Source organism: Taurulus bubalis (assembly GCF_910589615.1).
Source record: "Taurulus bubalis genome assembly, chromosome: 7".
Taxonomy (NCBI): Eukaryota; Metazoa; Chordata; class Actinopteri; order Perciformes; family Cottidae; genus Taurulus; species Taurulus bubalis.
The window spans coordinates 13948399-13962283 of NC_136595.1; the positions used below are offsets into that span (position 1 = coordinate 13948399).

The 13885-nt window shown below is 39.3% G+C and overlaps 1 protein-coding gene across 1 annotated transcript; it reads right to left on the reverse strand.

The window, feature by feature from the left end:
• Positions 1 to 897: 897 nt before the first annotated feature.
• Positions 898 to 12638, reverse strand: gtpbp3 (GTP binding protein 3, mitochondrial; the record flags this gene model as incomplete). The annotated part of the gene is made up of 11 exons (XM_079220903.1): positions 898 to 1129; positions 2390 to 2576; positions 2896 to 3026; positions 4799 to 4964; positions 6541 to 6684; positions 7674 to 7746; positions 9770 to 9889; positions 10395 to 10477; positions 11268 to 11354; positions 11645 to 11913; positions 12580 to 12638. 11 exons carry the CDS (start codon positions 12636 to 12638, stop codon positions 898 to 900), a joined length of 1551 nt encoding a protein of 516 aa, XP_079077029.1.
• Between the last annotated feature and the right edge of the window lie 1247 nt (positions 12639 to 13885).

Sequence of the window (13885 nt, forward strand, 5' to 3'; positions counted from 1 at the left end):
AAAGGGCACAAAGAGCATTGCCTCCAAAAACGGTCTCTTTCCCACAAAGCAGGAGGGGAGCTGGAAACTCTGGTTTTGTCGAGATCGACCTAAAGTGTAGTTTTCATGCAATAAATCCGAGCATATTTGTACTCAATGTGACAACAGCTACTGTGTAGCAAGAAATTAGACCTCACCAATTTAATCTTTAATATTTATTTCATGTGATGAAGGTATTATAAACACGTGAAGCGCATAATGTATGGTACACCATGAAAGTGCATGCAATGAGGTACTTGAAGTGCCTTTACTAAAGCCTTACATTCATTTTAATTACAGTAACAACCTGATGAGTTTGAACATGTAAAAATGTAATGTCCAGAAACACGTCTGGTGGAACAACTATAAGATGATATTAATGCCGTGCTTACAGCCTGTTGCACTACCTCTGAGTTGTGAAAATACATGTAATGAAATACATTTATTCTGTACATTGTCTCTCTCTCTCTCTCACACGACCTTGCAGCTGGCTTTATTTTAAATGATCTTGGCTGTTGTGTTGCGACCCAAGAGCCCAATGTTCAGAAGCTATTTTTAAATTACGACTCAAGACTTACAAAACTCTTGTCCAGCACATGGAGCTTCCGAGGCACCTGTCATCTTGTGAAAACTATTTCCTTCTGCTGTCGAGCATCAACGGAAAACAAATAGTTATATGTCTTGGGAGCAGAGTGATAATACAGCAAAGAACACACATTGTATTCTTTTTACTCTTAGGACCTCAACACCTGGCACATGATGGGCGGTGCCCTTTCTTTACCGATACCCTGGGATCAAACAAGAATGCAGCCTTTCCTTCTGAGAAGGCGAGCAGACTAATATTACATGTATTTCATGTTTTTGCTGATACTCAACTGACTATTTTCCAATGCAAAAGTCTTTGAAGATAATATCCAGGATCTCCTCTGCCCCGACATGTCCAGTGATCCGGCCCAGACTCGTGAGAGCCAACCGGACGCCCTCGGCTGCCAGAGCGAGGTCAACGTCTCGATAGCGCTGGTACTGAGCCAGGGCCGCTAAACACTGCTGCAGGTGGGCCCTGTGGCGGGCCTGGGTCAGGGTGGGGGCACAAGACAGAGGGTCGCCACACCTAGAGAGGAAGTTAAATAACAAAATGGTTGAAATGGACTTATTTTGTCCTTTAAAAAGGATTAAAAAAAATGTATGAAAAAAAACATTAAAATACACTGTGGAACATCGTATTAGGACATTTTTTGGCATATACTATGATTTTTTATTTAATTTCATGACACACTAAAAAATTACATATTATGACTTTTTAGGACATATTACACAATTACCTTTTCATGACATACTATACTATGGCTTTTTTAAATGTTCAAATATACATATTTGATTGGCTGAGTGGCAACACGTGAGATGGTTTACAACAGTGGTTCTCAAATGGGGGTACGTGTACCCCTGCGGGTACGACACGTGAAGGTACTCCAGGGGGTACGTTAGATTAAAATAATATGAATAAAAATTAGCATCCATTCCAAAATTCTTTGAAAATAGTCATTTATTCGTGAGTGTAAATTCATAAACTGAATGGTGTCTATTCTACATTAAATTAGACACTGATGGCACAGCGCTGGTTAGTACATACTTAAATAATAAATAAATTATCTCTCATTTCAAGTAAAATAAGGACTGGATTCAAAAATAACATACATAACAGTAAGCATCTTAAAATAAAATACATTATTTTAGAAAAATGAACTGAACTGCAGCTTTAAATTCAGGGTGAAGTGATGTCACCCAAAAAAGCGACGATATTATATTCTTGTAATTTTCTTGTCATTTGTGTGCAGGGACTTTATCTGTGGTTATTGAACCACTGGTTTCCGCTCTATTCTCCTCTCTGTTAACATCAATGTTGGACAGTAAATTACTGTATTAGGATTCTCATCAGATTGGGCTCTGGGCTTTATTTTTCAGTGCCTTCATTTCGGATTTGAATGGGTACGTTTGCTCATGTTTGTCTCGTAGTGCTTCACGTAGAAAAGCTGCACCAGTTAAAATAGAAGAGATCCGTGTAAATTTAGTAATTCTCAATTATCTGTCGGTTTTAAGTTTGGGTCCAGATACAACGGTGTCTGGGTCTAGACATTTTTACAAAATTTTTTGACAAAATATACTATGGCTTTTTCCAATATTCTATACCATGACTTTTATAAATACTATATTATAGCTTTTTCATGACTTTTTACACATCTTCAACATACTATATGTTTTCAACATACTATACTATGTTTTAAAATGGACTTTTCTTTCTTTTTTCTCATACAATATTATGACTTTGTAAAAACTTTTTCATGCATACTATACTATGGATGTAGAAACTCACAGAGTCTTGACACTTTTGTGCAGCACTGCGAGGAAGTCCTGCAGTCCCTCATTAGTGTGACAAGAAATGTGACAAGCAGGAGGGAGTCCGGAGACCCTTCTCAGCTCCCGGTCCAGCTCCAGCCTCTGCTCCTCAGGCAACAGGTCAGTTTTATTTAACACTAAAAGAAACCTGTCTGCAGGAAATACTGGGGTAAGACAGGAAAGAATAAAAAAAGTTGATCAATTACCAATGATTCAACTATTACTCCTTCAGGCACAGAGAATTTTATTTGAATAGTCTCAATGACTTAAAACTCTCTTTCAAGCCTGTACTCTTTCTGAAATCCTGCTCACCTGTAGTAATCCAAAGTAAGTAGAACTGAGGTTGTTTGATGAGGAAAAATGGAACTTTGCCAGAGTCTGTAACTGTACCATGGATATCTACTTTATTGTGCTTAAAGTGAAAATATGGTTCCAAACATCCCTGACTGTCCAGGTGAAGCAGGTGAGGCCAAGCTATCATACCTGACTCTGGCTGCTCCTGAGTGGACAGGACACTGCTGAGGTGCCCCTGAAGGAAGGTTGCAGCTTGCTTTACATCAGAAGGTAGATCCGCACAGTCCACAACCACCAGGGTCAGATCTGCCTGTTCCACTCTGGGAAAAAAGGAAATAGTCTCAACTTTTGATCTGGAATTATTCAATAGGATCACATCAGCATTTTGTCATACAGTTTGTCATTTTTCTAACTCCTAAATTCACACTCTAAGCAAATGGCACGAATCTAGAAAATGTACTTGTATGTGCTTGTCCATCATATCTACATTATTACTGTTTGTTTGTATATTTACTATATGTATATATGACTTATAAGACTTATGACCAAATAACTAAAGTATACTATTATAATACTCAGTATTTTCCAGCAACTGTAGCAGCTCCAGGTTGTACACCACTGACACCTCTGAGTAGGGACTTTCCACTGCGTTGTTTGTTTCAGAAACAATACAGGGTAGCCAACAAATACTGTGAATAATGGCAGCGATATTTATAATTAATTCATCCAAATGGTATTCACGTCAACTACTCCTGCAACTTGGTCCCACTGTGCAGTTAGCAGCCTCAGCGGATGCTTGTACTCACCACGTCCTTCCTGGAGTGACCCAGGTCACAAGCCTCTGACCTGCTCCCTGCACAAAAAGTTCCCCGTAGAATACAAACTGCCCACCCTTCCTATAGAGCCACCAGGTCGCCCAAATAACTTAAATCAACAGTAAAGGAATTACAGAACGTTTGCTCTGAAAATAATATTTTTGTAATCACATGTTCATCTGTATTTTCACTGTGCTCCGTGACTCATTTCCTGCAGCATGAGTCAACAAGTAATCTTTAGATTGTCCTTATTTTGTTAAAACATTTAACTAATAAATTACATTTTCAACAGTACTTTCTCAGAGTGTAAAGGTGTGGTAAGGCCCCTTAAATGTTGAACAAATTAAATTGATATTGGTGACATGTAGTGATGTAATATCTAATAAACGTGTCAGATGTTTTATCCCCCTGCCAAGAACACAAGTACTTCGGAAACAATTGCAACTTGTCTTTCTTGGAATGAAAATTGTCATAATTTATACTACATAGTTGCTGAAGTCCATAAATTCTGTACATTGAAGTCATTTAGTCAAATATCAGGTGTGTAGGCAACATACTGCATTGGTTAAACACCACATGTATATAAAAGTATAAAACATTGCTTCTTTTTTTTTTACTAAACTTGACTTTCACATATAAATTAACTAATAATGAAACAACCCTTCTCCTCCTGCTCTCTGACACCAAAATCATCTCACACAACATGGCTGTTTGTATGTGCTAGCGCGCCAATACGTCTGATGGTTTGTATATGATAAAGCAGCGATGACGAGTGCTGGAAATACTGCCATTCTTCCCTTGTGTAAATAGTGGAAGCAGCTGTCAGCAAATTGCCCTATATGTCCATTCTTTACACCACACCTCTTAATGGTAAATACTCTTCAACACGGAAAGGAGGCACTTCGTTACGCAACCTCCTGAGAGTGTTTGTCCCATGTATTTATAACTATGCTCAGTAAGAATATACACTCCGGAGGTTAGACAGACATTTAAAAAATATAGCATGATGTCCAGGGGAAAATCATGACTTATTTCTTCCTTTCTTTGTTTTCAAGGACATATTCCATTGGTCCCATGGCTAATTTGTTTTGCGTTATATTATACTCACATGAACAGATGCTGAAGCAGCAATCGACACATGATGTACTCTACATGTCTCCCTGTTCTGTAGCTCAAACATTCATAATACTATAATAGTTCTATATATTCTCAATAACATAGGAAAACTCAGCTAAATTACTTTTTTTTTTAAATATTAACAAATAAATAAAAAAGACCTTTCCCGAGCACGGCGGACCCCCTCTCTCTCCACCAGGTCCAGGCTTTCTCTGAGGCCGGCTGTGTCACTCAACAGGACCAGGAATCCACCGATGTCCAGTGTCGTCTCTACGATGTCCCTGGTGGTGCCAGCAATGGGAGACACAATGGCTGCAGGTCTCTGGCCTGGGTATACAAAGGTTAAGGGATAAGGTTGGCTATATTGTTTTATGTTTCTTATTATCAACAAATCCCTTGAAAAGACCAACACTAACAATGTTAGTATGAATTTCAACACCTTCTGACTTCCTTAATCTGTTTGTGTCAGACCCAAGCCCATGTGTTTCTCCTGCAAAATTATAAACAAACCGATTGGACAGGCTTATTACAGTCCTGTCGGGATATAATGAGAATTTTCACAAAAATAAAAAAGAAATGTTGAAGAACATTACCAGCCCTAGCTTTAAGATTGTAATACCCGACAGTATCGCTGCAGTGTCTGCAATCCAGGATGAACTATTTGATCATGACATTATTTGTAAATTGCTTTGAGCTTGTTTTTTTTCTCCATCACATTGGATTTTTCTGTGACAATCAAATATATCAACAGTTGCATTATTATTACAAATGTATACCTCATAAAGTTCTGCATTACACAAATAAAACAGAAGATATTCTGTCATAATTTCTATATTATCTTTTCAAGAACTTGGCAGACCGTCCCAATGTATCTAATGTGAAATAACATCGTCAGCTCATGAATAGTTGTCTCTGCTGACAAGGTGTGAGCCCAGGCCACTGGGAAGACTAATCAGAAGAGGAAATGATAACAGGATTTTATCTGAAGTTTGATAAATGTGTCTATTCTTCTGATAGGAAGCTGTGAGGAGGCCCTGCCAAGCTCCAAGCTCTATAGAGTGATTCTAAATGATTAAGGATACCACATCCTAAACAAACATAACCCTAGACCATAAACAAGGGATTCATTAGGTTGCCACCACGTGTGGATAAACATGGAAGAACTAATTTATACAAGGGAGAAAATATAAAAGTGCAGGAGCAGGATCTACTGTTCACAGATGGTGTGTTGTGGTGCTTATGATATTACATGCCTTCACTATGAAGAGACTATTATAAAATAAACCAAAAATGTCCATCTTTTGCATGAAAATAGTAACAGGAAAATATTGCAAACAGTTTAAAAATAATATTAAACTAACCACAAGATCCATTAGTAGTTTAGTAGTGGGAGTTTTCATCAATACGAGGCACAAGTGCCAAGAAAAGTGGTAATTTCTTCATCTACAATTCAATGACAACTTGTCAAACTCCACTTTTGCCACATTCTTTGAATCTTTTGTTAGATTCTGGAAAAACAAGCATGACTTTTGATGAAAATAAATAATTATAAATGTTTATTGTTATTTCAAACTTAAACCTGGTTGTTGGAGTTGAAGGATACTTTATATAACGCCAACCTCCAAATCTATTTTCATGCTGCTTCATTTCAAAGTCAGACTTCCCAAAATCCCATCTTGTCTTTCTGAGCATGGAACAGTACATGTGTTTCTATAAATAAATCACATTCCTCAACACATCCATGCTGCGTATAAGATGACAGATGTTGCATTCTTTCCCTCCCAAGCCTCGGCTGACAGCAATATGATTGAACAGTAAGGTCTGTATCTAGATGATAGTAGGTCATACTTTGTGTTATTCCCTTCACAATGTGTGTATGTGCTGGTGTTCTTGGTTCTCTTACAGAGCGTGTTAAGGAGGCTACTTTTCCCTGCATTGGCGGCTCCTGCGATGACCACCTGGACTCCGCTGCGTCGCCGCTCGCCCCTCCTCTCATCCTGTAGGTGGCGCTCCATCTCTGCTTGCAGATCACACACCCATTTGTCCACTGTGGGAGTTGAGAAGGCGATTAAAGACAGAGAAGGGATGGGATGTGACAAAGGTTTTCATACACAACTTCACTTTCATGGCCTTGTGAAGGGAGTTTCTGTCCTTTGAAGGACAAAGGTTGGTCCGATGTCTGACACCATTTGTCTGGACGAAAAATGGGTCATGGACATGTCTCTTTCCGCATGTGACGAAAGCAGAAAAATGGTTTCGACAATCCAAAGCAATACCTACAGTACTAACATTTATTTTAACTTGTCAATCTTGATGGTCTCAAGCATATTAATTCATCCAACTTGGGATGACTTGAGATAAGACATAAGAAAACTTCAGATATCAAACATGTTATTTGCTCTATATCTTCAGATGGTAAAGTACTTATGTTAGGGTTTTCTATTTTTGGAAATGAGTCTATTATTATTTGCCACTTTAAGGGCGCAATTCCACATTCCGTGCCACCAAAACAAATGTTTCTCCCAGGCTTTGTGTCGAAACTTCACAACATCCAAGGCTTCTGATGAGCTTTTCCAGTGCCAGATAGCAGGACACACACACACGCACACACGCACACACGCACACACACACACACACACACACACACACACACACACACACACACACACACACACACACACACACACACACACACACACACACACACACAGCACAGTTGGACTGTAAGTTGCTGCTGACAGCACTATTCCTGTAAGATTGGCTTATCAGGTTGGCTTTGAAGGGAAGACAAATGCCTCTACTGTCCCCCTGGCCTTCTCTCCACACTTCCTAAAAGGAAATTGTCTTTTAAGCAGTTTGATCTCCACGGCTTCTCCCTACAGTGCAGCAAACACAGCCGATGGCCAGTTGAAGATCCAAACAGGAAAGCCAGCCGGACCCCTCTCTCTTCAGACAGAAACAGACCCCTCTGAAAGCCCAAGGGATGACTGTTCTGTTATTTTCTCCTGTAAAGAGGAGGACAAAGTGTACACATACCTTGGTTTAAGACCCCATCCTCAATAAGCTCATCCTCACTGAAGTCTATGAAGGCCTCAACATGGGCCAGGCACTGTGCGACGCACAAGAGAGAGAGAAGGGAAGAGGCTGAATCAGTGTGTGAGATTAGCACCTTGGATAGCAATTATTTTCTATTTATACTGTAATGATTATTTGCATGTTCAAGTGTTAAAAATTGGGCAGGGAGCACCGAAAACGTGAGTGACAGTAAACAGGGAGCCAATATACAGTTTATCTTGCTGGTGCAGCAGCTGCTTGCATGGTTATATTATTGTGTGATATGCTATATTCATCCAAAGGAGAGAATCCTAACGATTCTTACATACCTAAACAAATAAATAAAAAAGATCTTCACATTTTTAAACTTGTTTTAAAACATTTTTAGTAAAAAAAAAAATTCATTAGTGTGGTGTTGTAATATACCTATGTTGATTTAGGGAAACAATTACGGTTATTTACATTTTTGATTTATCTATTGATTTGTTTTTAATTAACCAATTAATGAAAAAAAAATCACATTTTTCCAGAGCCCAAGGTGACAACATATGCAAAGATTGTTTTAACAGTGTTCACCCATACATTGATACAGCTTATGTATAAAAAACATTAGACACTAACATTACAATTTTAAATGTAAATATATTTTAAACTACGTAGAATACAGAAAGGGGAGAGCTTCAGTATTTCCACCACAGCGCTGATCTGTATCTTGATTGACATGCTGAACATCAACACAATAGTAGTATAGCTGCACAAAAACAGGAAGTGTCAGATTCCCATACTTTTATACATACACAAAAGTGGGAAGCCAGCGGTTAAAAAAACTGCATTGTTTTGGTGTCAAATGAGGGTTGGAGGCCTCGCATCATACAGATGGTATACATCTGATTAACAGGATTCCTAGAAATTTGACTCCAAACCAAAGACACGTTCAAATTGATTCTAGGAACCTTCTTTAGGAAGCTGCCAACAAGCAGCTTAACAGAGTTTCTCAAGGGAGATCACCTGGACCAGTTGGTCAGATCTGGTGCCAAAGTGTTGAAAGATCTAAACTCTTCAAAACAATTCACATTAGAGGAGGGTTTGGCCTGCATCCATTGAGCTTGAGTGTTCATCTGCGGTCAATGACCTTCTGCTCTGAACCGCCTCAACACGATGTGAAAGGAAAACTAAACCTGTCGGGATTAGATCTAAACAAGACAGACATAAGAACATATACTCTACCATATCATGGTAATGAGCTTATTCTGAAGTCATATCAATGAACATAAATCAGTACACTACAAGTCAGGTGTCTTATATGCAGAAACTAAACACAAAATACAGACAGGCTTGGATGACTACAAAGCAAAAATAAAGTTGCTATATTCTCTACCAGATAGTTCAACTGCATGAATGTCGAACATTTTTGGACAGTTGGTTCAAGTATAAAGTGTTGCAGGACCACCATGTGAAGAGGTGGATATCATAATTCACTTGACTGATTCAAGTCAGTATCAGTTCAGTTCAAAGGTTTGCAGTCACTGACAATGTTATATATATAAATACATTTAACCTTTTATTGCAACAAATGGATATACAGGTTTGCTTGGCGCTGATGACTCTGCTCTGAACATACTCCCTGGATTAAGCAAGGCAGCATGAAGCAGAACCAAAGACTAGTTCCTTTGCGCTCATTCTTCCTCCGTTACTCTACCCTTATCTGTATCATTTGGCATACAGTTCAGAATACTGTTTAGAAAAAAACAATACTGCTTCCCAGACTAAATTAATGTCTTGATTGTGTGCCTGTCTTAATACATACAGCAGCTGTGCGTGGTATAATTCATATTTAATCCATCCAAAACAACACAAAACCAGATGTGCTGAGATCGGAAAACATTAAATGAACATTACTTTTTCGAACAGCCCTTTCACTCATCATGTAATAGTAATAGAGACCAGACTACACCTTCTGTTCCTGCCCCACACAACTACAGCGACACCTCCCTGGGCTCTAGTCCAGATGGAAACATCTGTTTGTCCATCATCCTGCTTGTATTGGAAACCGCTATGTGAACCAGTGATTGACCAACCCGTTTCAGTTTGTGAGTCCAGTCCTGATAAAGGCGTCCCAGGTCTCCTGACATCTGCCTGAGAGCCTGCCTCCTCTGAGCCTCTGTCTCAGCATGGATCAGATCCCCGAGCCCCTCCACCTGCAGGGAGCATTATCAAGTTATTATTCCCATTTCTTGGACTAATCATACATGTTTCCACATGATGTGTCACTGTGTGTAAGATGCACAGTATACTGCCACAGTTTCCTGCTACTGTTAAAGACAGCGTTTACATTGTGTTGTGGTGCTGCAGCTCTGAGGTCCACATTCTTCTCAGGGACATCTTATCTCATTATCACATTGATATCTACAATAAGATATTATTTTTGACCAAAGAAAGCCTTTTGTTTCCTTGATGTGACTTTAAGAGGCATTTTCATAATATCCAAGATAAATATTACATTTGCCTTGTCCATTATTAAATAAATATTACATTTACTGTACGCTGCTGAAAAATACTCAATCATAATAGACTATAAACAGCCTGTTCATTTCTGACCCTGTTTATTCAACATTTACCCTGTAAATTGCTCTGGAAGGCTCTCAGTATGTAAATCTGCACTCATCCGTCTCAGTGTGTTTTTACATTCTCATCTTGACCTACCTCTGTTAAACCCAGCTTCCCTGCTTGAAAGGCCCTCCGTGTGAACTCTCCAGCTTCAGCAGGCCTCATGCCAGGCACGCTTCCTGAGAAACACACACACACACACACACACACACACACACATACAGACACACACACACACACACACACACACACACACACAGCATACAAACACGAAGAAATAAATGAGGTACGTGTTGGGCATGAATCATGCACACAACTCTCACACACAAACAGAAGAGGATCAAATGCAGGGTCAATGTGTCACTCGGGGTTCACTTGACACAAGAGTGGAGGTCAAAGAGGTTACGTGTTCATTGTTTTCATGACCATTTTTCAATTCTCATCAGGAGGAGACAACTGTGAACATAAATCATTTGGCAAATGTAGGTCATGATCTGTTAACTAGAGGAAAATATTCTCTGAAACTCTCTTTTTTCTTCACAACACTGTCACTGTTATCTTTCATCATGTACACCACTAATATTTTCCTCTCTCACTTATCCTGATTAATGATAACTTTACATAACTGGTGACCAGCTTTCATTACCATTTCTAATTTATACAATACTGCCCCCTAGGAGACCAGTAAGAGAACTGCAGGTAATATTGTAATATTACTCATCAGACCCAGAGGGATTGCCACGCTTGCCAAGGCACATTTTATAAGTATCTTAGAAATAGGAATGTTCTCCCTTTTAAGTCAGTGATGGGCCATCACATGACTCAACTAGCTACTGTGTTGCAGGCTTAGGGCTTTGGAGACACACAAGCAAAGTGACGGTGCATCACATGACACTGTAGGCATGTGTGTATACCGCATCATATGAAGTTGTAGGATATTCTATCACACTCAGCATTTCTGTATGTTACCTAGAGCATGTAAGACAGCAGTAATGACAGCAGGACCGCCGTGGATGTGGAACTCCACACTGTCCTCTCCTGTGAAGCTGTGTGGAGCTGAGGACATGAACACATGAGACACAACAACTCAATATCATTTAGTCATTTCATATGCATAGGACCAATATGTTAAGGAACACTTAATTCAACGTGGGCTAGTACAAGTGACTGACACTGATAAAATGTAAGATATTCATAAGACTAAATACTGGGATGAGTTACAAACTCTAGCTTGTAGGTTAATGACTCCAAATGGCAGCAAGAGAAAACTGTTTAAAGGCATACGACTCCTAATTCACACAACACGACTTTAGCCCGTATTTTCTGCTCCCAGTCTGCGCACAGACCTGGGAACCAAAAGACAAGTCCACGGTCCAGCACTTCTTTGGTTTGGGGGTCTGTGATGCTGCGTAACAGGGCCTTGCGTGGAGGGGGCAGGTTGCGTGTGAGCCTGGTCATACACCTCAGAGCTGTGGATGAGGCTGGACCAGTGGCTCGTACCACAGCCACTCCACACCTGCCATGGCCCGATGATAATGCAAAGATGGTCTCAGCATCCGCCAGTCCAACTGGGACTCCATCACAGGTGGACACTAATCTGCAAGCTGAAGTTCCTCTGCAGGAGATAAGTGAATGTAAGACACCCGTACCTTCTGACTTTAGTCAACTAATTAAGTCTAATAATCTCATATGCTATTTCTTTTTTGTCAAAACATACATGCTATACATTATTTTACACCAAAACAAACGTATAGACTATATTCTGAAGCATCAAAACTAACAAAAGGTTGTTACACAAGTGCAGTAAACTGAAATTGTCAGTAAATAAGAGAACTCTTTATACTTGCATGGGGGAAGAGAAGGGATACATTTGTAAATGTGTGCCATGGCAAAAGAATATATGAAAAACTAGTGAGTCAAAATTAAAATGCGTTAATAAAACATAAACAAGAGTCAAATTAATTAGGTTTTTATGTATTTAATCAAGTGGTTAAGGACAAATACACACTGATTGAAGGTTAAAGGAAAAGTATATAGCTTTATATTTCTTTTCAGCGTGTATTGATGTGTTCAGTTACATTTTTGCCTCATCTAAAAATAATTTATTGCCTTTTTTTTAAATCTTTTTGGGGCTTCACAACATGAATTGTAACATACATGAAATCCCCCTTTCAACAATATAAATAGCAACATTTAAGGAAAAAAAACATAGGTTTCAGTGTAGCAGTTTCTGAATTAGTGGCCAAAATACAGAATGTGAGGTTAAACTTTGGTAACAAACCTTGTCCTAAGATTGAGGACAGCAGCTCTCCATATCCCACGAAACATTGATGGCAGCATGATCATGTGATTCTGACACCAACCATGTCATGTGCGCTTTCTGGTGTGGCTGATTTTAGAGACTGACATTGAAAAAAGCATGCTCTATCTTTGACTAAATCATTATGTTTACCTTATTCTACTATCAGTCGGAGGGACCTGTGAATGTAGCGTTAACTGGCAAGTGGACATATTTCACGAACCGTATCTGTTTTCTGTTAAAAACTACACGAATAATATTCAGCTTGCGAATCATCTACTGCTTACATTTACCACGATGTCTGTCTGCAGTAAGCCACGCCCACTGTGCGCCATTGAATACGGTCCGTGTAGCTACCGTTGCTCCCTTGTATGATTGCTCTTCACTGTACATCGCTGACTATCTATCTATCTATCTATCTATCTATCTATCTATCTATCTATCTATCTATCTATCTATCTATCTGTGTCTGTCTGTCTGTCTATATACCAACATGGTCAACATTTTGGACATTAGTTTTTAAATTAAAACGGGCACTTTGTTGATATTGTGGAGAATTAAAGGTGTGTTTTTTCAATGCTATAGTGAACTCCACATAGAGCAACGTCCCCTAATATACAACGTTGCTTATGCAAACATTTATTTAGATTACAAACAAGAAATTGTTTCTCAACATAGTTGGAATTCTGTTCATTTTGTTCTCAAATCATTCAAACATGATAAGTGAGAGAAGTCTTGTAACAGATCATGGAAATGGACTCAGGGGGAAACAGTGATGATAGTTGTGGCACTCTCTGAAACTGACAAATAATGGATGAATCCATTTAGATTAAGGATTAGTATTTGAGGTGGAAAAAGGCACAAGCATGAGAAAAAATAGTTTTTTTCAAATACACACATTGTCCATCTATTAATAGTTGAATTGCCACTTGTAATTTTTCTGTAATTGGTAAGAATTAGTTGTTGTCTTATACTTACACTGTGTGTGTGTGTTTGTGTGTGTGTGTGTGTGTGTGTGTGTGTGTGTGTGTGTGTGTGTGTGTGTGTGTGTGTGTGTGTGTGTGTGTGTGTGTGTTCCACTGCAGCTCCTTGCAGCTGTCAGCCCAGGGAGTGGTGAGTAAGCAGAATTTATGCTCAGACGAGGTACTTCTGAGCGGTGAGCCGTACAACGGGAAGGGCGGCCTGCCTGCCTTCTGCACGATGAAACATGGTATCCAGGAGGGCTGGCCAAGGAAGTACATTGTGCACATACATGCTGAAGAGACATGGCCTGAAGCCCCGGGAACAA